The sequence below is a fragment of the Talpa europaea genome, assembly GCF_964194135.1.
Source record: "Talpa europaea genome assembly, chromosome: 1".
In the NCBI taxonomy this organism is placed as follows: Eukaryota; Metazoa; Chordata; class Mammalia; order Eulipotyphla; family Talpidae; genus Talpa; species Talpa europaea.
The window spans coordinates 43616040-43642639 of record NC_140073.1 but is presented as its reverse complement, the minus strand read 5'-3'; the positions used below and the strand labels follow the sequence as shown (position 1 = coordinate 43642639).

General features: G+C 35.3%; 3 protein-coding genes across 3 annotated transcripts; 2 read left to right on the top strand and 1 right to left on the bottom strand.

Annotated features, from left to right (window-relative positions):
- Positions 1-8856: 8856 nt before the first annotated feature.
- LOC311182224 (olfactory receptor 51G2-like) lies at positions 8857-9813 on the top strand (the record flags this gene model as incomplete). Its single annotated transcript, XM_084250875.1, has 1 exon — positions 8857-9813. The coding sequence occupies one exon, from the start codon at positions 8857-8859 to the stop codon at positions 9811-9813; it is 957 nt and encodes a 318-aa protein (XP_084107001.1).
- A 6540-nt stretch (positions 9814-16353) lies between these two features.
- Positions 16354-17673, bottom strand: LOC311182411 (olfactory receptor 51V1-like). The gene has a single exon (XM_084251177.1). It carries the CDS (start codon positions 17466-17468, stop codon positions 16524-16526), a length of 945 nt encoding a protein of 314 aa, XP_084107303.1. The 5' UTR covers positions 17469-17673; the 3' UTR covers positions 16354-16523.
- Positions 17674-20400: 2727 nt separating this feature from the next.
- On the top strand, positions 20401-21342 carry LOC311182483 (olfactory receptor 51V1-like; the record flags this gene model as incomplete). Its single annotated transcript, XM_084251302.1, has 1 exon — positions 20401-21342. One exon carries the CDS (start codon positions 20401-20403, stop codon positions 21340-21342), a length of 942 nt encoding a protein of 313 aa, XP_084107428.1.
- Positions 21343-26600: the final 5258 nt, after the last annotated feature.

Genomic DNA, 26600 nt, shown 5'->3' with positions numbered 1-26600 from the left:
TGGTTCTGAGGAACATAAGCACTAAAGATGGTGTGGGGTGATATCAATGTACTCAAACAGAAGGCAACAGGAAAATATCCTGCCGTGAATGAGGTATCAAGTACAATGGGTCATTTTAATAAAATTAGACAAATGAACCTGTTTCTAAAATGTCTCAACTATCACTTGATTGGAAAAATGCAGCAATCATCCTCACATGAATCCCTGACTTAGAGATGAGAGATACAACCTTCATTAACTTATGTAGAGGATACTTTGTATGTAGTGGGTTATTTTCCTCTTGCTGCTTTCAAAATTCTCTATGCATTTGTGTGTGTGTGTGTGTGTGTGTGTGTGTGTGTGTGTGACTGTTGACTGATATGCTTAGGTGTATTTCTCCGAATTTACTTTTTTAATTTTTAAAAAAATTTCTTATGTCATTGTTTATTTTTGTACAATATTTAAATTCTCCCCTCAGGTGTACTCCCATAATTCTTCCACTACCTCGGCATCCATAACCACTCCTCTCCTTCTTCTTCTCCTGCAGCATGTCTCAGTTCTATGGTTTGCCTGCAAGTTTGTCTTTTTCCTGATCCTTTCTTTGGTTTCCCTATAATTCCCCTATAAGTGAGATCATCCAATATTTTTCTTTTTCCTTCTGACTTATTTTGCATAGCTTAATACCTTCTAGCTCCATCCATGTTGCTAAAATGACATGAGTTTATCTTTTTTGATCACTGAGTAGTGTTCCATTGTGTATACATACCATGTCTTCTTGACCCCTTTGTCTGTTTGGGGGCATTTGGGTTATTTCCATATCTTAGCTATAGTAAATATTGCTGCATTCAACATAGGAGTGCAGTTTTCCCTTCAAATTAGTGTTTTATATGCCTTTTGGGTTATTTCCAGGAGTGGAATCACAAGATCATATGGTAGATTCATTTTTAGATTTTTTTTCGTTTTTTTTTTTTTTTTTGTGGGACCCTCTCCGGCGGCGAGGAACAAACCGGCGCTGCAGAGGCTGCCGGCAGCCTCGCAGCCCAGTGCTCAACCGCTGCGCCACCAGGGGAGGCCCTCATTTTTAGGGATTTAAGTTTCCACAGTGGCTGGAATAGTTTCCATTCCGATCAGCAGAGTAAGAGTGTTCCTTTTTCTCCACATCATCACCAACATTTGCTATTGTCATTTTTTTTTTTTCCTATGGGCCATTCTCAACAGTATGAGGTGGTATCTCATTGAGGTTTGACTTGCTTTTCCCTGATTATAAATGACGTTTGGACATTTCTTCATTTACCTGTTGGCCATTCACATTTCTTTTTTAGAAAAGTGTCAGTATAGATCATCTGCTATTTTTTTATGGGTTGTTTGCTTTGTTTTTGTTGAGTTGTGTAAGTGCTTTGTAGATCTTTGATGTAAGTCCCTTATCAGTTTTATGGAGTGCAAATATTTTCTACCATTCTATGCAGTGTCTCTTTGTTTTGGTTACTCTCTCTTTTGCTGTGCAGAAGCTTTTTAGTTTGACATAGTTCCAGCTGTTTACCTTTCCTTCATTTTCTTTGCATCTGGGGATGAGTCCTCAAAGATTTTTCTGAGGTGTATGTCAGGAGTGTTGCCTATGTTTTCTTCTACAGACTTTATGGCTTCAGGTCTTACATTCAAATCTTTTATCCATTTTGAGTTATTTTTTGTGTATGGTGTGAGGTGGTAGTCTAGTTTCAGTCTTTTGCATGTGGAGGTCCGGTTTTCCCACCACCATTTATTGAAGAGACTATCTTTTGCCAGTGTATTTTATATGCTCCTTTGTTATAGATTAGTTGACCATAAATATATGGCTGTATTTCTATATTTTCAATTTGATTCCATTGGTCTGTGTGTCTGCTTTTGTTCTATTTCTATGCTGCTTTTATTATTATGGCTTTGTAGTATAGTTCAAGGCTTGAGTATGTAATATCTCCATTTTATTTCCTTTTAGTTATTTTTCTTACTGGAATTTGTTGTGCTTCTTGGGTATGTTCATTATGATTTCTATCAAAATTAGGAAGTCTTCAGCTATTATTTTTTTAAATATTCTTTCCTTTTTAATTTTCTCTCATTATTCTTGGACTGTCATTTTCTGTGTGTTGGTACACATGGTGATGTACCTCAAGATAATCTATTTAATTTTCTTTCTTCTTCTTTCTCCACAATCCTCAGACTGAACAAACTTTATATTTTATCTTCATGTCCTTTGATTTTTTTTCCTTCCTACTCAAATAGCCTATGGAATACCCATAGTGTTGTTTTTTATTTTTAATTATTACACATTTTAACTTGAAAGTTTATATTTGATGCTTTAAAATTTTTCTCTTCATTGATATTCTCAATGTGAATAGATGTCATTATAATACTTCAATCTTTATGGATGCTTTATTTCTTTGAAAATATATATAAAATAAATGATTTAATCTTACATCAATCTACAAGATTCTTCAAGGAAAGTTTCTGTTTACTTGTTTTCTTTCTGTGAATAGTCTATAATTTCTTATTTCCTTCCAGTCTTCCATAATATATGTTGATACTGGGCAATCTAAATAATATGCTGTGGCATGTCTGGAAATCAGACAGACTTACAGGACTTATTGTTGTTGCTTTGGTTTTTCTTTGCTTATTTGTTTTATGAATAATTCTGTAAAGTTTATATTCTTTGTCAAGTGTAGTCTCTGAAGTCTACTCACTTAAGTTAGTGGCTAGCTAATGATTATAACAATATTAGATGTCTGGAACCAGTAGGTCTCCTAATTTTTGCTGTGATGCTTTGTGTGTATACTAGAGCATTCCTTCAACATTCAGACAGGCACTTTACACCTCCATGTTAGCTGTCACTTTCTGTTTCCAAAGACCCTCTCAGTTAACAAGAAAATAGGTTTCCAGTGCCTACAACTGATGGGGGAAAGGGTTACTCAAAGCAACATGGGAATTTTGGAGTGATTAAGATATGTATATTTGGGTCGTATTGATGTTTATACAAATGCACACATATTTGTTAAATATTTGTGCACTTAAAATAGTAAAAATTACTATATTTGTTATGCCTCATAAACCTGCCCTCCAAATGAACAGATAGATAGATTGATCTATAGATAGATACATAGATGCATGCATTTACACATACATAATTATGAGCTTTACCATGTTGTATCCACCAGAAACATTTTAGGTGCAAACATTTTGTCCCAGAGGACCATAAGGATATATAGATATGAAATGGTTTTGAGAGCTACTATGAATGGTGCCTTGGTTGAAAAGTTTGGATTTAATATGTTCCCCATGTAGGTTGTGCCTACATGGACTCATAATTTATGACTTGCATTTTACAATATAATTTATGACTTGCCTTTTACGATATAAGGTGGACCTAAGCTGAGCCTGTTTGTAAACGTAGCTATTGGACTATGTTTTGAAATGCCTGCTTAGGCAGTTTGCTAAAGAATTTGTGGAGAATTTGCTAAGCAATTTATACAAATAGAAAATTTCTTACTTTGACTAATAATCAGTATGACAAGATAAATTAAAGAGACAACAATGCATTTTTTTGGTCTAGCATGTTACAAAATTATTTGACATATTTCACAGAAATTGAATATTAAAGTGGAAATTCTTGGGCGGAGCAATTTCACTTGAACATCTCTCCTGTAGAAATACAAGTGCATACAGTGTTGTATACTGAATAGTAGTGTATTTACTAATATTTGTGAAGTATAAACAATCTAAAAATATAGGAAAATAGTTAATGTATTTTATCAGGTCTTATCATACAATGTTAAGTATTTTTTTAGAACTCACAGAAAATCTTTTTTTGTACTGTCATGGATACATATCATTGATAAACTTTTGAGAAAAAAACACATGGTCTAAAAAGATACAATCTAGTGTTATGAAATAAATTTATTTACTATTTTCGATTCAAAAAGATAAATTCAGACAGTTTTGTTTTTTACCAGTGGAGAAAATGATGGATGTTTTGCCTAAAAATACATTAAAAATTCTGTATATTTCAAGTTTTGACAACCTGCATGTACAAATTTGCACTACATAGTTTTGTGTAGTTATTATATTACTTGCTAAAATTCCTAACATTTTCTAAACAGTCTTATGTAAACATTGTTCCAATTTATGTTTTCACTCCAGTTTGTTTTTTATAAAATAAAGGAAGAAATTGTTTAGATCTACTGTGTTCATAAACAATAAGAAATTTTAATTTCTTTAGTACAAAAGCATTCTCCGAGATGTATAATATCTAAGTTGTGTTCCCTCTTTCCTCAGATCCCTTGTGAAAGCAAACTAAAGTTGTGATGACTGCAATCTCCCAGGAATTTTTGAATCTCAGTAGAGATTTCAAGGGACCTGTGAGACCCTCTTTTGTTGGTTTTTAAACCACTATTAAGCCACCAAGCCCTTGAAGAAAGGCTTCCCTCTCATCACACTAAGCTGTGAAGTTCTGTGTCTTTCAAGGGAAAACAATCTTGCCAAGGAATATATTTGAAAGTGAAAAGTCATTCATTGTGCAGTAAGTGAAGTATTTCAGAGATAAGTAATGTCAGCTACCACTGTAAATCTGAGAATGTCTATTCAAGCAAGTTGGTATAATAATAACCAGTTTTCCAGGGTAGGTGAACCAGCAAATCTTGAGTTGATAAGTAATACATGTTGAAGTTGAACAATTGGTTTACTCTTATCTGTGTTGTCTTGTAATAACTGTTGTCATGATCAATTTAAAGAATTTTGTTAATGCTATATTTGCACATTGTGTTTACACAGCTAGAATTTAGATTCCCATGTTTCAAGGATAGTGTTTCCTGTTTGAAAGTTTTTCCTTTAGTCCTGAAACCAATCTCATGAATATAAATTGCAAATATGCATTAGACTTGATTAAGTGAGCATGTTCTCTTTTTAGGTGCAGAACCCTGGAGAACATTAAATGTTTTGGCAAACCTTGGAGACCCCCACTCTCAACATGAGACAAAAAAAGCTTATATCAATCGAGTTATTGAGCTTTTCTCTACTAGTGACATTTTTATCTTTACAACTTTCATGATATTCAAATGGGAATTTGTGTTTTGGAAAAAGGACCACACAAAACCAAATTTAAGTTTTCAGCTTAGAAAAATGGAATTGATGTAGGTAAAGAACTATTTTGCTAGTATTTTGGGACTTGATATGCAATCCCACCATTGGCATATGAAAATGGACTTGGAAATAATGTTCTTTATTCAATTTTTCTAAATTTTTCCTTCCTACCTTCCCTTTTCCTTCTCCCCTCCATTCTTTTCTTCCCCTCCATATTACTGTCTTTTTCTACATCATTTGCTACCTCTCCACTGTCCCCTGCCTTTATCCAACACATATTTAAGCTGTTTTTATTGACCTGGAATATTGACTTGATAAGTTATACCCTGACATTTTTTACAATTCACCCAAAAATATAAATAATACACAAGATGTTTGAAAGATATAGATAAATACATACATAGGCAAACTCTTTCATACCACATATAATCTCATATGTATGTATGTATGTATATATAGAAAGAGAGAGTGAGCGAGCGAGAGAGAAATCTGTTCATAGTATGATAGTTAATAAAATCTATTTGTGGTTTTAATATAAAATCTTATATTTACATTGTGAAATTTTATCACTTTTTAAAAATGTATTGGTGTTTCTTAATGATTAGTATGTTTTCTGTGAAGAGATTTTATTTTATAAATCTGAATTTCACTGACACATGTATTTTGTAATAAATTAAATATTCTGAAAGTTTGTAAACAGATGCAAATTGATTAAATTTTAGAAAATTTTAGGTAGTGTGTTATGTAATTTTTTTATCTCATAGAATTAATACTCTCATCAAAATTTGAATATACTATCTTTTTTTTAAGGTGGGGTTTAGGTAAATCAAGTTACTCAATTATTCTTAAGTCAATTACTCAAAATCATTTATCATAATACATAAAATTCCCAGAAAAAAATCTCATTTAGAGAAACAAAAAAGCTTATGATGTCAAGTACTTGCAGACTTATTAATAGGCAGAAAAAATTAAAAATAATAAAAAAGGAAAAAGACAAAATTTTATGGGTGCAATGGTAGACAAATTCAAATTTTCCAAAGAAAATATATTTAGTTTTATTTGATAGGATTAAGGAATACTCTCTAAAAGAGATACTGTCTGAGATTAACTTTTAAAACTGAAGAGAAATTCACTAGGTATGTAAGAGAGTATAAAACTATAAAGATGTAGAGTGATAATATGTGAGGGTAGAGTTCCAAATATCTTTAGTATTACTGTCACAAAATACAGAGCAGAGGAACATCACATAGCCTTAGTGATGAAATGAGAGGAGTATAGAGTTTTCAGATTTAAAAGTCTTATGCTGCATAAAAAAGTAAGAGATGGGCCTCCCTGGTGGCGCAAGGGATTAAGACACAAGCTATGAAGCTATCCATAGCCACTGCAGCACGAGTTTGATCCCCAGCCACCAGGAAGCTGCCCACATGGCACAGCAGACCTCTCCTGACTTGCCTGCTGCTCCCCTCAGCAGTGTGTTTCAATCAGTCTGCCTGTTCTGTTCCCCACTCTGTCTCTGGTGAATCCTCTCACCCCCCACACCTCTGGCCTGTACCCCAGTTCTTGTATGCATAAATAAATCTTTAAAAAAAAAAGCAAGAGAAGTTAAATATATGTTGGAACTTATGGGGAAATATTGAAAGGACTTTAAAGTAGTAATATTCAAATTTTAGAACATGACTATGAAAAATGTATGAACAATGGATTAATGGAGAAATACTTGAGATAGAGTTCAAATAAGAAACTACTAGTTTGTTTTAAAGCAACACTGATTAAAATGAAGAACAATGGTGAGATTTAATAATAATAGTTTCTAGTTAGACAACATTTTACTATGGTGAGGCATTTTTCTTATTTGTCATTCAAACTCCAAGGAAAGAAGAAACTAATGCTCTCATTTTTCCAACAGGGAAATTGGCACAGAAAGATAACTTAATTAGCCAAAGACAATGTCTACTAGAGATTGGGCCATATTCTAGGGTGAACCTAGAAAGTCTGGCTATGATCCTGTTGTCTTTATAAATGCAACCTCACCAATAAAATTAACTGGCATTAAATATACAATTGGCTCATCTATAACATTTCTGAAGAAAAAATTGTAAAGATTGATAAGGATAATATTAGTGATTACATTTGGATGTATATTTTAATTTCCTGTGAAGTAATTTGGGTAGTGGTATCTATGAGTCAGTTGAATATATATCCAGGAAAAGTTATCTCAGTGAGTACAAACATTTGGAAGTTAACTGAATCCTCAAGAGTGCTAAATTTACCCAGAAATTTTCTATGAATCCTTCTAAGGAGAAGGATACGTGTATGGAGTTAAGAGTTCATTGAATTGGAGAAAAAAATCAAAAGGACACTGAGGACAAAATTGTTGGAACTTACCTTTTTTTTCAATGTAGTATGTGTGGGGTATTTAGATCATAGTAAAATGAATATGTAAAATGATATAGTCTGGTTTTCATTCAAGACATAATGAATTTTTGGTAATGGAATTCAAGTTATATCACCAGCGACAGTGACATTTCTATTATGAATGAGCTGACGAGAAGGAATTAGGAATAATGTCCTAAAGAGATACATTTTGATTAGCTACTTCTTTAGAATGATGAAGAAGCCATTCCTCAGACAAAAATCTTATTTTTTGTTTAGCTTTATTGAGGTGTAATGTATATAATGGCCATTTTTTATAGTACAATTTGATGTCTTAAAAATATATTAATTCATGTAATAAGTACATCCACCATGAGATGAAACATTTTAATCTCACAAAAATCAGCCCTTGCCTGTTTGTAACCAGACTCTTCACAGTCCTGGTTCATCTCTAGAAACCTCTCATCAACAAACATTAAGTCCTTGTCTTTTCTAGACCTTATCTTTTGTGTTTGCCTTCTTTCACATGGCATATGTGCGCATCGATCAGTCATTTCTTCCTTTATAATGTCAATCATATGGATCCTCCACAGTTTGTTTATGTATTAAGTAGTGGATGTATATTTGGTTTCTTTCCAGTTTTTTGTGTTTTTTTTTTTGCTGTCAAGTAAAATGTCTATGAATAAACGTGTACAAGTTTTTGTGTGGATATATATACATGCTTTTATACAAAAGTACACATGCAACTTTATTTTAAAAATGCCAGACTGTTATTTAAGGGGCTCTACCATTTACATCCCATCAAAAATGTATGAGACTTCTAGTTCCACATTCACACCAACACACACATTTTAAATTTAACTATTCTAGTGCTCTCTTATTGTATTTCTCATTTACATTTATCTCATAAATAAAGCTGTTTGAATGTCTTTTTAAAAAATATTATTTATTTATGTGTTCAAGAACTGGGGTGTAAGCCAGAGGTGCAGAGTGAGAGGGTTCACCAGAGAGTGTGGGGAGCAGAACAGGCAGATATAGTGAAATACACTGCTGAGGGGAGCAGCGGGGGAGGCAAGAGCAGTCTGCTGTGCCATGTGGATTTCTCCCTGGCCAGTAGGGGATTGAACTCATGCTGCAGTGGCTGGCAATAGCTTGATAGCACTGTCTTTAAGCCCTGCATCATGAGGCCTAAGTTGAGTGTCTTTTTATGCACTTAGTTGGTATCCATGTATCAAAAGAAAAAAACATGAAGTTAACAAAAGTTTAAGTTCTTCATCTCTTCATTTTAAAACTCTGTATATTAACAATACATTAAATTTGGTTTTCAATATTCCTGTCACATGATTTCTCTTATAGGTCCTCACACACCCCAGACTGCGGTCCTATCCTTATGCTAACATGCCGGCTTTTAATAACACGGTCTCCAGCAGGCCCACCTTCTCCTTCATTGGCATTCCTGGTCTAGAGGCTGCACACATGTGGATCTCCATTCCCTTCTGTCTCCTGTACCTCATAGCCCTTGCGGGGAATGCTCTTCTGCTCATCCTAGTTAGAGCAGAGCAGAATTTGCATGAACCTCAATTCTACTTTTTGGCCATGCTCGCCATTACTGACTTAGGCCTTTCTTTGTCTACCATGCCGAGTGTCTTGGCTATCTTCTGGTTTGATATCCGCCACATTGGCCTGGATGCCTGCCTAACCCAAATGTTCTTCATCCATACCTTTTCTTCAGTAGAATCAGGAGTCCTGGTTGCCATGGCTTTTGATCGCTTGGTAGCTATCTGCGCGCCTCTAAACTACAACAGGATCCTGAACCACTACACTGTTGCCTGCTTAAGTGGAGCGGCCCTTATACGAGGAGCTGCTCTGCTGGCCCCTCTCCCTTTTTTCCTCAGGACCTTTCCTTTCTGTGGATCCAATATCCTCTCACACTCTTACTGCTACTATCCAGATATGCTGAACCTGGCCTGTGGGGATGTTACTTTCAGCAGTGCCTATGGACTGATTTTTGTACTCTGTACATTTGCAGTGGATGCTGTCTTCATCCTAGCTTCATACATGAAGATCTTGGCCACTATTATGAAGTTAGAGACTCAAGACAGAAATTGGAGATCACTGCACACCTGTGCCTGTCACTTATGCACAGTGCTTGTGTTTTACCTGCCCCTCATCAGCCTGTCAGTGTTGCATCGTTACACCCAGGATACTTCCCCAGTTTTGTACACCACCATGAGCAACGCCTACCTTCTCATGACGCCCCTGCTCAATCCTCTCGTTTACAGTCTTAAATCCCGGCAGATTCAGGCTGCCCTGCGCAAGAGATTTTGGGTGCAACGTGTCATTGCTGGGGAATGATATTTTCTCTCTATCAGAGGTGACAACCCAATTAAAAGTGCTTTACAGGATCTACTATTTGCCAACAGTATACTAGGCACCATGAATTGAGTAAAAAAAATGAAAAATACTCAGGTCTTCCCTTCAAGAAGTACTACATCTAAAGAGGGAAAAAAAGACAGATGAATGATCACAACTATGATCTTGAATGATCATTGTTGGTAGTGGGAAGGAGAAATGGCAATCGGAACTCTAAGCTCAGTGTTTTTGGTGGATAAGTTGGATGTAAACCTCAGTTCAACAGCTAAGTTTATATCTGGACTTTATATCTGGACTGAGGAGTTTATATCTGGACTTTAAAGATCAATGAGGGGGAAATTTTATAATGAAAACCTGATGTCATCTGATTCTTGATTGCCAGCCTTCTTATATTGAGGCATTACAATTCAACATTGGTGATAAGTTTATGTCTAAGTGTTTAATATTTCTGACCATTTCTTGTAGTTGTATACTGGTTTATATCTGAACATTCTGACTTTTGGCAAAAGATAAAAGAGTTGTCTGAAAAGAAATAATGCATAAGGATCTGATCAATTGTTATTCATCTTGTTTACTTCGTTCAAAATTCACACTGAATTTAGATTTTGTTTTGTTTCCCATTCTAAATAGAGAGTAGATATGATTATATCCTGCAACAAGGATACATTTATTTTTTAGCTCTCCAAGTGGAAAAATGAATTAGTTTATTATCTTCTGGGGTCAGAAGAGTGATAAGAAAATGAAGAATTGTCTTATTGAAAACAGCATAAAAATCAAGTGAAAGGAAGAGATGTCACTGCCCATGGCAATAAATAAACACATAGTGGCATCATCAAGAATTGCAAACTACTTTCCAGAAGTTTTAAATGAATTTCTAAATGATTGCCTAAGTAATCAATCAGAAAATATTTTAAGTATTTGCCTGACATAGTGGGTTTCAGAGTCATATAGAACATCTAAATATGGTAGTTGTATAGCTTACATTCTACTAATGGAAATCTTGAAACAGCCCCAAACCCAGTAACAAAATATAATTAGTGAAGATGTGACTTGGTTTGAATTGTAATAGGAATTCTGAACAAAGTAAATCAGTGAGTGCTAGGTTTATTTAGAATGCCTGCCTGAAAGACTGAGAAGATCACAGAAGCTTGAAATCTATCTCAACTTGAAATGCATTCACTTAGCTGTGATCAGTTAGACATTAACAAGATAGAGGGAGCAATAATAACAAAGACATTGGTTTTGATTTTACTGACAGATTAATGGAGAAGTATAACGCGTACCTTCAAAACTGAAATAAATTTTTGATTTTAAACCATTTCTCTACTTTTAAGTTTCAGTCTGATAATTTTGTTTATTGTAAGTTTTTCCCCTGAACAAAGACTCTTAACTCTGGCTTCTCTAAACATAAGTATAGCAAATTTGGGATCATTTTCCAGTAACTGTTCCATTATTTTTAAAACAGAAGAAATTTTTCTTTGAGGATGTCCTTACTTCTCTCTATAGTTTGGGTGAAACATTACTTAGTATTATTTTCTCAAAATTCTAATGAATTTCTTTCCTCATGTTTCAGCAGAGTTTAAAAATTACTGAAAAAAAAACATTCTTTTCCTTTCTGGTTTATGCTAGAACTAGTGTCAAGAATTCTCCCTTCTATTTGGCATAATAGAAAGACACCAACTCATCTGTGATAATCATCTTCCTTAGTTATGTGGAACAAATGCCTGTCTATATTAGAAGACAATGAATACAAAACAAAATAAAAACAGACCTGAGAAATTCCTTCAGAAAAGAAAACAGACATGAGATTGTGAGTCCTTTAGCTTGTGCTGAGGTAGAAAATTATTCAGTGGTCTTCCCTTCTCCCTTCTCAATAAACGGATTTAGGGAAGTTCGAGAAGCAACCAAATTATTTACTGGTTAAGAGTCTTATTTGGATGAGTCACCAATATCTGAAACCATTAGCAAGTCATGGAGATATAGCCAACCTTAGTTCTTACTCCTTATAATTGATCTATGAGTCTGCAGGCAGTTCCAGGGATTAAGAATCACTGCAGATTAGCTTGTCAGAGAAGGTTGATCTCCATTTTTTGCCTCTTCATTTCTTGATGATGAAAGAGATCAAACAGCAATAACAATAACAACAAAACTCAGCCAAAGAGAAAGAAAGCAAGGAGGAAGAAGGGAAGGAAGAGTGGAGACTGAAATTTTAAAAATGTCCACCCAAAACATCTGGAACCATCAACCAAGCATAAATATTCAGGAACTGGAAATAAAGTGCCAGCATCAGTTAGTATTCTTCCATATATAGTTGTTGATTTAGCAACTTTATAAAGAATTCAAGGAGTTCAACTAATTTTTATATCATTCTCTAAATTTGTACTTTATTTTTCTTCTTTCATTCTGTTTTATTATATTTGATTTCATTTTATTTTTGTCTCCGTTTTCTATTGAATTGAAATCTACAAGAGAATAAATATTAATGCCTTCTATACTACTTTAAATCTATCAAACAGCAGAATGCCTGAGTTGTAGTAGTAAGGTAATATTTTTTATTTCTTTGATTATCCAAAAGTTTAGTCACATTCACAAAAATTCTTTCCACTCACCCCAATTTATGAAAATGCACACTCTGCAGAGAATGGTATTTATCCCAGTGCCCTATAGATGATATGATTTTTATTTTATATATTGTTTTATATATTGTTTTGATTTAGTTATGGTTATATTTTCCATAATCACTTTGATATGTTTTCTACTTTTTGACCTTTAGATAGGTATATACATATAGAAATATTCTTTATCATAACATTCCTCAAATTCATGAACTTCCTTTCCAAATGCTTCTTTCTTCCAAACTCCCTCTGCACATGAATTTGGTTTTTTATGTTGTTATAGTAGTTACATTTAATGTAGAAATCTTACACTTTTACAGGTAATATATAAACAGTGATATCTGCCAGCTGACATGTTCTTTAATTTATCCATCATATGTATATATTATATATATATACACACCTCATAAGGCCCTCAAGATGCAAAGATAACAGACATGATTCCTGATTGCTAGAAGGGAAAGAGCCATTAGATATGTCAGTAAGAGTTGCAATTGTTAAGTGAGATTATATATACCTATTCATATTCATTCATTTATTAAAGAAAACAGTTGGAACTTACAGTGTCTATGAATAGGACAAGTGATTTAGAGTAAAATAACACAGTGCCTTTCCACAACAATTCTCAATAAACTGAAGAAGAAACACAAGAAAAAGTTGGTACAATTATGCTAGATACACTGTAATAAAATTGTTAATGGGTTATATTGAGGGGGTAAGAGGAAGCAACAATTCTACTAAAAGGTAGGAAACATTATTCTTAAGAGAGGAAGTTTTGTTTGAGATTGGTATTAAAATTTGAAGTGAATTGGTAAAAGCTTACAGCCATGTGAAGGCTGTTATATAATACATGTGAAAAATATATTGAATCATGAAGTTGGAAGAGAAATAACACTGGCTGGCAATGAAAGGGATAAGAAAATGCCACCCTCTTCTTATCAGACAAGAAGAAAATACCTCAACCCTTACAAAATCATAACTTGAAATGCTGATATATTTCCCAGACAGATGGAAGAGGGAGAGTCAGGCTGTCTTTTCATGAAGGCCACATGGGGCTACTTGAGCCAGTGTCTCCTGCCCTTGTATACCTTGTACATAGCAGACCTTATTTGTTTGGTTTTTAGGCTATAAACCAAGGGATTGAGGACTGGAGTCAGGAAGAAGAAAAGATTGGCCATGGTGACATGGAGGAGAGGAGATGTGAATGTACCAAATCAGTGAATTAGAGCCAGCACAATGAGTGGTACATAGAAGATGCAGACAGTGAAAATGTGGGAAACACAGGTATTAAGTGCTTTAAGCTGACCATCTTCAGAGGCAATACCCAGAACATTTTTCAAAATCAGGACATAAGAAATGACAATAAACAGAGTCAACCCCAAAGGAAGAGATGACCAGGGACAACCCGTAGATGATGTTGACTCTGACAGGGCCACAGGCCAGCTTCATAACATCAGGGTGGTAGCAGTAACAATGTGATAGAATTACACCCTTGCAGAAGGACAATCAGTGATCAATGACAATGAAAATTAAGGACACGGTTTTCTTTTTTATCTCAATGCCTAGAAAGATTTCATTCCCAACATTTTCTTATTTACTTTTGTTTGCATCTACTTTTTATTAGCAGCCGTTTTCCCTTACTAACATCATACCTATAAATATTCAGACATCCCAAAATCTGGACAATTTCCCCGTTATTTATACCTGCAGAAATAAAACAAAGGTTGTTTCAATAATCCACATAAAGTCCAACTCAATAAAGAAACAAGCAAAAACACTTCATGTGATATCATTCATTTTAATAATTAGCTTCTAGTTTTAGTGTTTTCTTTCTAGATTTCATGTTGAGTTTTCAAGATAATGAGGTAAGATCTGCATAGATAAGTTCTCTTAGAATAAGATAACACCAAAAAACAAAACAAAACAAAGCTTACTATATCTGACTTTTTGAGCATAAAGTGCACAATTTATTGCATAACAATTTGGTTATTACATAACAATTGTTATGTTATTACTTAACAATTTTGTTATTACATAACATCATAATACTGGCTGAAAAAAGAATGACCTACTAAATAATTGTTCCAACATTCCTTAGAAAACGTATATTTATATCAATTTAAAATTGTTACCTTACACCATGAACACCACTACCAAAAGAGTAGAGAAATAGTAATAGGGTAATATAAAAATTAAACAGTAGTGACAGTAGTAAAATGCTATTACACCAAATTGCACAACCATTATTTTCTAGTAATTTAAAAGCCCTTTATCTCTATTTTGTCATACGAAAAGTGAAATGATCATCATTTATCCAGTAGATTTGCTCTGAAGATTAATAGCAAAAATCACAACTGAGTCCTTCCAGTATGTCTGGCATGTAATAGGCATGTGATAATAATGTCATAATAATATGACATTATTACTATTATAGTGGTTGTATTCTAACAGTCAAAATATAACATCAAAACTAAACTCAACCAATTTTCTGAAAATACTTTTAAAATCATATGGTGTGTATGCTAACTATATGCTTATAGCAGCTTTATTCAAAATCAAAACTCAAAAATATTAAAATGGCGATCAATTGATAAATGAATAAATAATTTTTATATGTGATGTAATGGAATAGGATTCAAGAATAAAAATAAACTGTACAGACAATAAGAATGAATCTCAAAAACATTGCAAGTGAAAGAATCCACACATAAAAGATTACATTATCATTTTACATGACTTTCTCTTAAAGGTAAAACCGTGTGAGAGAAATAAGATTAGTGGTTGCCAGGAATTTAGGATTGTGGGGGTTAACTGACTACAAATAAGTAAAATAAGCACTTTTGGGTGTGATGAAAATATCATTGATTTTAGTACTTTTCAAAGCTCATCAAACTATATGTGCATCTAAAGAAGGTTATTTATTGTTTGTAAAAGTACTAAAGTGAACCTTCTAAAGTACATATATATATTTTATATACAAGTGTATACATATATATCTCATAGTGGAAATAATATTTTGAGAAAACATAAGTATCAACAGAGTCCAAATGTGTGCATTATTTTACATGGTTGGCTTTGGTGGTTTTTCTACTTTTATTTGTTATATAAATGTTTGTGGGAGTTGCATACCTATTTAATAAACTGCATTTTCTATTTCAGCTACAAATCACATCACAGTTTTCTTTCTTACCTTCAATTTGTGAAGTCTATAAAAAACAGAATATATTGAAATTGCATCACCTAATACCGCCTAAAAATTTGACATAACATTGAATCCTTATGTATTTTAAACTATTTGTGTATGTGGTAGAAAACAACAACTCAACAATCTTGATAAGTTAAAAATATATATTTACTAGTTGGCCATAATTTTTTTTAAATTGGGAAGACTTAAATGAGAAGTGAATTCATAATAAACATGGTAGTTGCTGTTAATTTCATTATTTGGATAAACTATTGATAAACTCTTTTTCATTCTATTCTCGAAATTACTGGTTGTCAAGATAGAACAGGGAAAAGAGTCTTTAACTGATGGGCAAGCTAGTACAAAATTAGTTTTGTTGTTTGCTTATTTCACTACTTTTTAAATAATCCTAGTAGTTCAATCTCCATAATACTAATTTATTACCTGATTTGTTTCCAATCTGGAGAATAGGGATGATGACTAAGTAATAAACAAAAATGTCAACTAGAATAATGAAAATGCACTAGGACAATTGCTGATCCTGCAGTAATTACTTAAAGGGTTTCAATCAGTAAAATTTAACTTTCCCAAAGTTATCCTCACTCAACTGACCATAGCAAGAGACATGGAGATATAATGTTAATAGCTAATCCACCTCATACATTACTATGCTTTTGAGACCATTACATATTCATTATCTGATTTATGAAATGGGTCACAATATAACCATTTCAATTCACTAACTTAGTATGAAATAATGGACAGGAAAGCAATTGTAACATGCAATACATTATTCAAATAGAAGTCATTGAACCTATTTTTATTTATTTACTGATTCTTACCCTTTCAAATTGCTCTCGTTGACTTTATACACTTGCATTTGATCTCAAAACCTATATTCCTTTCAAGTAAAACAATCTCTGGATTCTCTTTCTTATTTGTTGAGTCTTGATACTATAAATAATCGGGTTCATCAAAGGTGGAAAAAGGATATAGATGTTGCCCATGAGGACATGAACCATTGGTGAGAGATGTTTCCCAAAGCGGTGCACCATGGTCAGGCCAATGATCGGGACATAGAAAACTAAAACAGCACAGATATGAGACACACAAGTCTGCAAGGACTTGATCCTCTCTTCCCGTGATGCAATAGCTAAGACTGCATACAAGATCATGATATAGGAGATGAGGATAAGCACTGCATCCAAAAGCAGGGTGCTGATTACCAGTGCCAGACCATAGATGTAGTTGAAGCGGATGTCTGAACAGGCCATTCGAATTAGGTCCTGGTGCAGGCAGAAAGAATGAGAAAGGATGTGGGGGCGGCAGTAACTTAAAAACCTCAGGCGAATGATGACTGGAGGTATGAGTAGGGAGCTCCTACATAAGATTGTCACCCCGATTTTTATGATTCTGTCATTGGTAAGGATGGAGGAGTAGCGTAGTGGGTTGCAGATGGCAATGTAACGGTCAAATGCCATGGTAAGGAGAACAGAGGACTCCATGAAGGACAGACCGTGGATGAAATAGGACTGGGCAATGCAGGAGTCCAGGCTGATATCTTGCACGAACCCCCACAGGATCCCCAGCACTGTGCACATGGTGGACAGCCCCATGCACAGGTCCGTGAGGGCCAACATGGCCAGGAAGTAGAACATGGGCTGGTGTAGGCTCGGCTCAGTCCGGATCACATGGAGCACCATACAGTTTCCCAAGAAAACGACAGCATAGATGGAAGAAAAGGGAATGGAGAGCCAGGGATAGTCAACCTCTAGGCCAGGAAATCCAGTAAGGATAAATCTGGAATTACTGAAGTTTGAGTTAGAAACAGCAGACATTAATAGAGGATAAGTATAGTTCTAAAGAGATATTGCAAATTAGATCAATTTTTGATCCCCTAATTTCTAATATTTGCCTGCTTTTGAGAAGATAAAATATTAGTTTCATTTAGTGTCAAACTCGGCAAAATAGATACTTGATTCTTTATCTTTTGGGGCAAAATCCCATTGATTAGCTGTATATTGTTTAGTGTTAGTGACTGGGAATGCCAGAAGACTAGGAGTTTTATGCAGAAATAATAATGTTTATAAGCACGTGGGATTTGGATTTAGGACTAAACTTTTGGGAGTCTCTGGTGATTTTTAAAGATGATATTTATGACCACAGGTGCCTGGTAGTATCTTCAAGAAAAATAAGAAATGCATAGATAATTTTTCTCTTGGGCAGCACAGGTCTTCCTTTCACTCTCCCAAAGGTTCATAAGATCCCAAGAGAAATGGACTAAATTAATCTGCCTTTGCATAATAAAATGTAACTAAGAAAACAAACTAAGTGGAATCAGAATTATTTGCACATTCCATACTGCTTAATCTCCCATAAATTATTTACTTTTGTATAATTATTACAATTGCATTTCTTCTTCTCTATGTTTTGTTCTTTCCTCAACTTTGTTACATCTCTTTACCCTGTACCAGATTTCTACTTTTTGAACCTCACAATATTTTTAACTCATGCCTTTTAAGTAATACAAATGACATGCATTTTAAACTGGAAAGCAGTGAACCAATTCCCTAACTCAGTTCTCTGAGTCACCCAAATCACTCTGAAGCTAAGACTTGCAAACTTTGCATGCAAATCTTAGCTTCTAAATAGTAATCAGTGTTAAAAGGAGATCTAGCCTCTTGGGGAAGTGGATGATTACAAGGCCAAACTGGTGAAAGTGCAATGAAGGTGTTGTAGCAAAAATCCAAGAGTGCTAAAAAAAAATGAGCTGATGTCAAAAAGAGGTAAAAGACAGTTCCCACTGGCAAAATCTGAAACAAAATGGATATTTTACAAATGATAGAGAATGAAAAATATAACAAAACATGAAGCAATAATAACTATAATATTTCAAAATCTCTCCTACAATATACTATAAATACAAAGCAAAATCTATAATTTTATAGTGATCAATGCTGGCAGACCACACCTTAATATACAATCACAGCAAATTTGATCAGTAATAAAATTTAAACCACCCACAATCTGAATGATATGCATAAAAGTAGAGTTACTTTTATGACATTATTGCATAGCCTGAAATTAACCTTGAGGATGAATCAAGCAAGCCCAAATGACTGGTGTTTTATAAAATATTTCACCTGTATTTTTCAAAATGTTGAGTGTAATGAAAATCAAAGAAAGTCTTATATACTTTCAGAGGGAAGGAAATTAAAGAGGTAGGGCCTATGTACACATAATTCAGAACTATATGTATTTTCACCATAAATTACATTAATGGTAAAATTGCAGAAGTTTATCTGGATTCTAAAAATTAAATGTTAGAACTATATCATTGTTACTTTCATGATGAAGTTTACAGTATTATTATGTAGAAGAGTGTGTTTGTTTGTGGAAGATATGTGGTAAAAATTTGGGGACTAGCGGGGCATCATGGAAAACTTAATTTCAAATGGATCAGAAAAGTGCTCATATAATTCAAATATCTCCATAAGAAAAGGGGACACAATGTAGGATTGTTGGGGTATTGGTGGATGTGGAGTGGCAGCAAATATCTGAAGAGGTGTCATCCTGTACCTCTGAGTCATATGCACTTTTGTAAACCAATGTTACCTTAATTTAAAAATATTTTTAAAGAAATAAAAAAAAACTAATCTGGTCTCAAATGGAAAAAATGAAATTGAATAAAAAACATAACTTTATATATAATGATTATAATATTAATGCAGATATGCAATATATTAAGTATTTCACAAAAGTACAAAATTAACTATGTGTTTATTAATATATTAATGAATGTTTTATCAATATAGTTAGCTTCAATGTAGAATTTTTATAAATGTTTTTTATGTATGTCTGTTTTTCGATATGTAAGGCTCTTTTGTCATACATGGCCAATGGCGACATATTTTGCTTGTGTTCAGAAAAGGGAGAAAGTTTGAGGAATTCAAAGGAAAATAAAAGTGAAACTAGTGGGAAATAACAAATTATATCAGCACCTTTGTTGATTTTAGACTGAGATGTAGACCGTATTATTTAACTGACACTATCTTTTCCCAAGGGTGGTAAACACTGCCTCTTTTTTTTCAGTAAGTATTGAAATTTCAGTCAATACAATGAATCTTCCCCAAGAGTAGAGAAGAGGAATGGACTCTGGGGACACTACCTTTTATACATTCCTCAGAGTCAGCAAACTACTTGTCTGGAAGTTGCCAGGGAACTCCTTCCAATTGCATCCCTCCCAAAAGGGAATAGTGGGCTCCCAGAAGTCTGTGCTCACCTGGCTTGCACAATCTTTTCATCCCTTGCTCATAAAATGAGCACGCTGATGCCCTGTGCCTTAAGGGCTGGCAACTGAGAGCATCGGAGAGTGACACAGGAGCAGCCTGATGTTCTCAATGTCTTTAGCCACTGTTACCTGAAGAGTGTGGTGCAAGTGGCTCAGAGAGGTCTCGAGAGAATGAAGTGAAAGATGTCATTTTCCTAAAAAGATCAGGACCTTGATTTACTTCAATGACCACTGAGACCTCGGGCCCTCATACCCTCTGTGTTGTTGCTTCCCTGTGCAGTGGAGCTGCCCTGGCATTCTAACACTGGCTTTTCCTGTGCTGTGCCCTGAGTAGCTATGTTTCAGGAGGCAGTTCTCAAAGACAGCAGACAGCTTAAATAAAACTGTGAGTAAATATTTGTCCTTTTTGAAAATTAGCTTCAAAGATCCATGTCTATTTCTTCAGCTCCATTTGTTTTGAAAATCACCTTCAAATAGTCATGTCTGCTTCTTCTGGTTCCATCGTCAACTCCTCCATATTCATTCTCACAGGGTTCCCTGGACTGGAACAGTATTACCCCTGGCTTTCAATTCCTTTCACCTCCATCTATGCTGTTGTTTTCCTGGGAAACTGTATGGTGCTCCATGTGATACAGACTGAGCCGAGCCTACACCAGCCCATGTTCTACTTCCTGGCCATGCTGGCCCTCACGGACCTGTGCATGGGGCTGTCCACCATGTGCACAGTGCTGGGGATCCTGTGGGGGTTCGTGCAAGATATCAGCCTGGACTCCTGCATTGCCCAGTCCTATTTCATCCACGGTCTGTCCTTCATGGAGTCCTCTGTCCTCCTTGCCATGGCATTTGACCGTTACATTGCCATTTGCAACCCACTACGCTACTCCTCCATCCTCACTAATGACAAAATCATAAAAATCGGGGTGACAATCTTATGTAGGAGTTCCCTGCTCATACCTCCAGCCATCATCCGCCTGAGGTTCTTCCATTACTGCCGCCCCCACACCCTCTCCCACTCTTTCTGCCTGCACCAGGACCTGCTCCGGCTGGCCTGCTCTGACATCCGCTTCAACAGCTTCTATGCCCTGGCGCTGGTGATTTGCACCTTGTTGTTGGATGCTGTCCTTATCCTCATCTCCTATGGTTTCATCTTTCACACAGTGCTGGCCATTGCCTCTCGAGAAGAGAGACTCAAGTCTTTGCAGACCTGTGTTTCCCATATCTGTGCTGTGTTAGTTTTTTATATCCCCATCATTGGACTCACCATGGTACACCGCTTTGGAAAGCACCTGTCACCTTTGGTTCATGTCCTTATGGGTAATGTCTATATCCTTTTCCCACCGCTGATGAATCCCATCATCTACAGTGTAAAAACACAGCAGATCCGAAGTAGGATGAAAAAATGGTTTTCCCTGAAGATGTAATGAAACCCATGGATTATAGCAGTAAGAATGCTGCAGCTCAAAATACTGATGCTAATTTTCATGTGTGTGCAATTTCACAGCTTGAATAACATTTTAAAAGACTTAAATAGTATGTATGCTCATGAAAACAAAGTACCGGAACTACTTTTTATAATCCACATTCCAGAATAATCTGAAAATTTGCTGTAGCATAACTCTAGCTATTATGGACAGGAAATATGCTCTTTGCATTTTGATGACATGTTCTTGTAGCATTGTTGCCATGTGAAATTATATTTCTCTGAGTTAATCAATGTTTAGATCCAGTTACTATTAATCAGTATTTTGAATCAATATTTAGAATCCACACCTGTAGCTACAATTTTGGAAAAAAGCCTATTATTTAGACTACTCAAAAAATGGTCCTTATATCTAATTATATCATACAATATAGTTGGTCTTTCTTCCTGGAGTAAAATCTGAAGTTATTCATTCTGAGGGTGAGTAATATCTGAAACTAACACTCTAAGCTCACTTAATGTAACTCAATTAAGTGAATTTTGTGTAAAAGATTTATTATCCCCTTGTTGTAAAGATTTTCTTATTCTTAACTTATTTGATATTATTAAATGTTGCCTTATTGCATATAATTTGTTCACTATATATTTCTGTTAAATATTATATCATTAAGACTCCTTGAATAAGACTATAGAAACATAATTTATATTAGCAACCATTGCAGAATCACAATTGAGAAGTAATGATGGGCTCTCTTATAGTAATTATTACTCTCGAAAATAGTGGAATGATGGTAACCTTTCTTAGAAAGTGAAAATAGAAGGAAATATCGATGTTATTTAGGCTAAATAAATGCACCTCAGTAACTGTTCTTGCTTGGTAAACAGAAGTGGTTTCATAGTTTATGCACTGAGTTCTGGTATTTGAAATCCAATTCATAGCTTGTCATCCAAAGAGATGATGATAGAAGAAGAATGCTGTTTAGAAACGGAGATAGTACGAGCTACTTGAAAACCACTGAACTGAGTCATCTGTGGAATATTTATGAACATCCATTAAGGATATGGCCATTGTTTCAAACATACTGATTGACACAACCAAGGTGGAGAAATAGTAGAGTAAATGAAGAACAATACCTTGCTTGCAGACCAGCAGATGGTATGAAGTCGACATCTATATTCATAATTAGCTATCAGCATTAGTAAACCTAATTAGTAAACCTAATTGGGGCTGTTAATCAAATAAAAACGATTTGAGTAATGCTTTTCCTGCAAAAGAGACATGTAGCTGAAGTTTGATGATTGAGGTAAATAACATGGGTAATTAAAAAAGAAAATGAATTTGCAGGAAAACGGAAAGGGAAAAATTTTTGAGAATCCATAGAACTGTAAGAAAATCAGCTGAACAAGTGACTATGAAACTTTAGGAGCTAGAAGAACATTCTGAAAGATGAGACCTTAATTTAGTTTTCATTTTAATAAAAATGTGCAGCTACTAATGAATTATTATTAGAATGGTTAAAAAATAAAAACTGCACATTAAGGACATCAGTCCTGCTACAGAAGAAGGGAAGAGATCCGAAGCCTAGAAAAGAGTGTTAACAAAAAGATAGCAGTGGTTGGACCAGAGTCAGATAAGAGAGTTATAAGACGCAGATGCAAATGAGATATATTTATTATATGGGATCAATAGATTTTATACCTGACTCTAAGAATAAGAAAAAAAGGGAATTCCAATCATGTTTACATTTTTGGAATGAGGAAATAGAGAGAGCATACACTGAGACAAGGAAGATATGGATGAAGAGGGTTTGTTTTAGTATTCTTTTTTTATTTGTTTGGCATGAGATAACATTTAGGAAATGATATCCAGCCTGGGGTTTGATATATGTTATTAGGGTTCCAATGAAAAGAGTTTATTTGCATAAAGAATTTGGGAGTGATGGTCAAAAACTTAGTTTTTAAGATCATGAGGCGGAGGACTTGATCAAGTCAAGGATATAGTATGAATATCCAGGAAAAACTTGAACATTAAACTAAGGTAGAATTGAATTACCAAAAATGCTCTGAAAAAGGGGCTACAGGAAAATGTTAGGAATATGATATCAATTATTATAATTGTAAAGTTTTTTTTTAAAAAAAAAGCAAATGAGTGTGTCAAAATCCTGTGATAATGACTTCAATTGGAACTTGAAAAGTACTATTAGATTTAGGAAAAGAAGAGGAAGCATCAGGAACAGGGTTCTAGGACTAGTGGTAATGGAATGAGTGCTTTAAAAATTCGAGAAGAAAGTTGGAAATTGCAGTAAAAATAATGTTTATAGATACATTTTTGGAATTTAGCCATAGAGGGTACAGTAGAAGTCAGAGGCTTCGCAAGAGTCTTCCTTATTTCCTTTTTCTGCTCCTCCGTTTCTCTGTCCTTAGGTTCATCCTTCCTTTTTCTTCCTCTCTTCATGCCATTCTTCTTTCTTTCTCTCTCTTACCCCTCCATATCTTCCTCTTCCTCTCTTCTCATTTGTATACCAGACACATGATTAAATCTTAATTGCATTTTTTCATTGTTATTGGTGCTGTTACTGCCAAATTGAACATTTAGTCCTAATGGACACAATTAATGTCCTATTTTTATCACAGCACAAAAAAATAAATACTTCATGTGGAGATTTGCCATGTCCTCTGTGGTTGGGAGGAAAGATTAGAAGGCATCAGCCTAGTACTGGGAATGGCACTAGTACTTGGATGGTGCTTGTGTAACTGGTGGGTGGCTGAAGCCAAAGTCTGTTACAGGTGGCGCCCCCTAGAGGGGGGAGCTGGTGAGGATGGATAGTCCCAGGGAAAATGCAAAGTATGGGTGGGGGTGGAGACTCTGCTAAGAAATACTAGGGACTGCAGAAGCAGCCTCCAGGAGTCAGTGTTTGGGATTCAGCACTTTCAGATCATCAGTGATTCCAGAGTCAGCGATTTCTGCCCCCACCACGCAGATCTTCCAGAAGGCTGCTGAGGGCCTTGGAGGAATTGGAGAAGCTTCCGGCAGTCAACCCCAGAGAGGAAAATTTGGAGGCTTTGCAAGTAGTCCAGTGACTGAAACTGTTCCCAACTTTGCTGCTCTTATAACCTGGCAGGGAAGGTGAAGCTGCGTGAGTCAGGCCGTTTGGAGGAACATTCAGCCACTGCAGCTGCTGTCAGGAGCGTTGTTTGTCTGGTGCTGTGGTGGGCCATCTCGGCAGCTCTGTGAGCATCATCTGTGTGTCTTCTGTTGTCTTCGTGAGTTGGATCCTGGCCTATAGTCTGGCTGCCACGTGCTCTGGTTCTATAGTGGTGGGAAGATGCTATCTTGTGAGCATTTGTGTTTGGGACTTTAAAACACTGGACACTGCTTCAGGTGAAGTAAATGGCCATTTTTGGCCTCAGTAACTCATTGTTTTTCCCTGGTTTGTAAAATAAATCCCATTGTTGTCGTCCTGTGAACCTGAGTAATCTGGCAATTGTGCACAGGTAAAATTCTCAGATGGTGACCAGTAAACGATTTGGGCAGTGTCCTTGGTCAGTTTTAGTGCCCCTTGCTGCCCTGTATCAGTTGAAGTGAGACTTATAGACACATAAAGGTGAAGATGTATCCCTAAAATTTATATAGTATTGTAAATTGATGTTAAACCAATAACACTTTATTAAATAAAATGCTCAATCTTAAGATAATATTTCTTAAAAATTGAGTGAGTGAATGAATCCTGACTCTACTGGAAAAATTACATAGTCCTTCCATAACTTTTAATAATTTTAGGAAAATTATGATCCTCATCTTTGTGAAGAAGACATGTTGAACAGTGCTTATGGGACTCAAAAACATTAACTTAGTGGGCCTCCCTGGTGGCGCAAGGGGTTAAGCACAGCACTGTGAAGCTATCTGCAGCCTCTGCAGCATGAGTTCGATCCCAAGCCGGCCAGGGAGCTACCCACATGGCGCAACAGACCTCTCCTGTCCCCACGCTGCTCCCCTCAGCAGTGTATTTCGGTCAATCTGCCTGTTCTGCTCCCCACTCTGTCTCTGGCGAATCCTCTCACATCCCCTCACCCACACCTCTGGCCTATATCCCAGTTCTTGTATGCATAAATAAATAAATCTTCTAAAAAAAAAAAAGCATTAACTTAGCATGGGCTCATTCAGTATTGTCTGCATTCTGATATATTTTAAATTACCTTTCTTTTTTAATGAATTTATCAGTCATATACAAATTATATAACTTTGGGGTTACACTTTTGTAGCTCAATATGTGCATATCCTTCACTTACCCTCCACCAAAATCCCATGCCAATGACATGTTTCATTTCTTCTCCTCTCCCCTCCTCCCTTCTCCCTGTTTCCTCTGGTAACCAGTATATTTTTCAGAGTCTAAGAAGCATTTGTGCTGTGCTTTGTCAGATATGTGTTTTGGTTATTAATAGCCCACAGACACAAAAGTGGAAGGAGCACAATGTTATCCAGCAATGGAAGGAGGGACCCTGAACTTTCAAAATACAAACAACATTTTTCTTCTTTTCTCTTGATTGCTTTGGCTATTTGGGGCATTTTGTGGTTCCATACAAATTATTTGTTCTATTTCTTTGAAACAGGTCATTGGGTTTTGATGAATATTGCATTGAATTTGTAAATTATTTAAGAAATATGGCCATTTTGGTGATTATTGTTTTTCCCACCCAAGAGCACATATTTTTCTATTTATTTGTGTCTTTTATCTACTTTAAGGATGTCTTCAGTTTTCAATGTCATTTACCTCCTTTGTTAGCTTATGCTTGGGTATCTCATTCTTTTTCATGTGATTGTAAATGGAATTTTTTTTTATAAATTTTATTGTTATATTCCCCATACAATTGCAGCCCCCCCATTCTGACCCCAATCCCTCCCCTCCCGCCCCTGCCCCCTTAAAAATGTCTCTGGTTCATAGTTTTTTGTTGATTTTGATTTTCACTTTCTTATAGTTATTCATTTTCCTGGTCTCTTATTTAAGTTTTCTAGATTCCTGCTATGAGTGAGACCATCCGGTATTTTTCTTTTTCTTTTTGGCTTATTTCGCTGAGAATGATCCCTTCCAGCGCCATCCATGTTGCTGCAAATTGCATGTGTTTATCTTTTTTGAATGCTGAGTAATATTCCATGGTATATATGTACCACATCTTCTTGATCCAGTCATCTATTTTTGGGCATTTGGGTTGTTTCCAAAGCTTAGCTATTGTAAACAGTGCTGCTATAAACATAGGGGT

What these genes read in the sequence shown, in the direction of transcription:
- LOC311182411 (XM_084251177.1), bottom strand. Translation starts at nt 17,468, where the DNA reads ATGTCTGCTGTTTCTAACTCAAACTTCAGTAATTCCAGATTTATCCTT.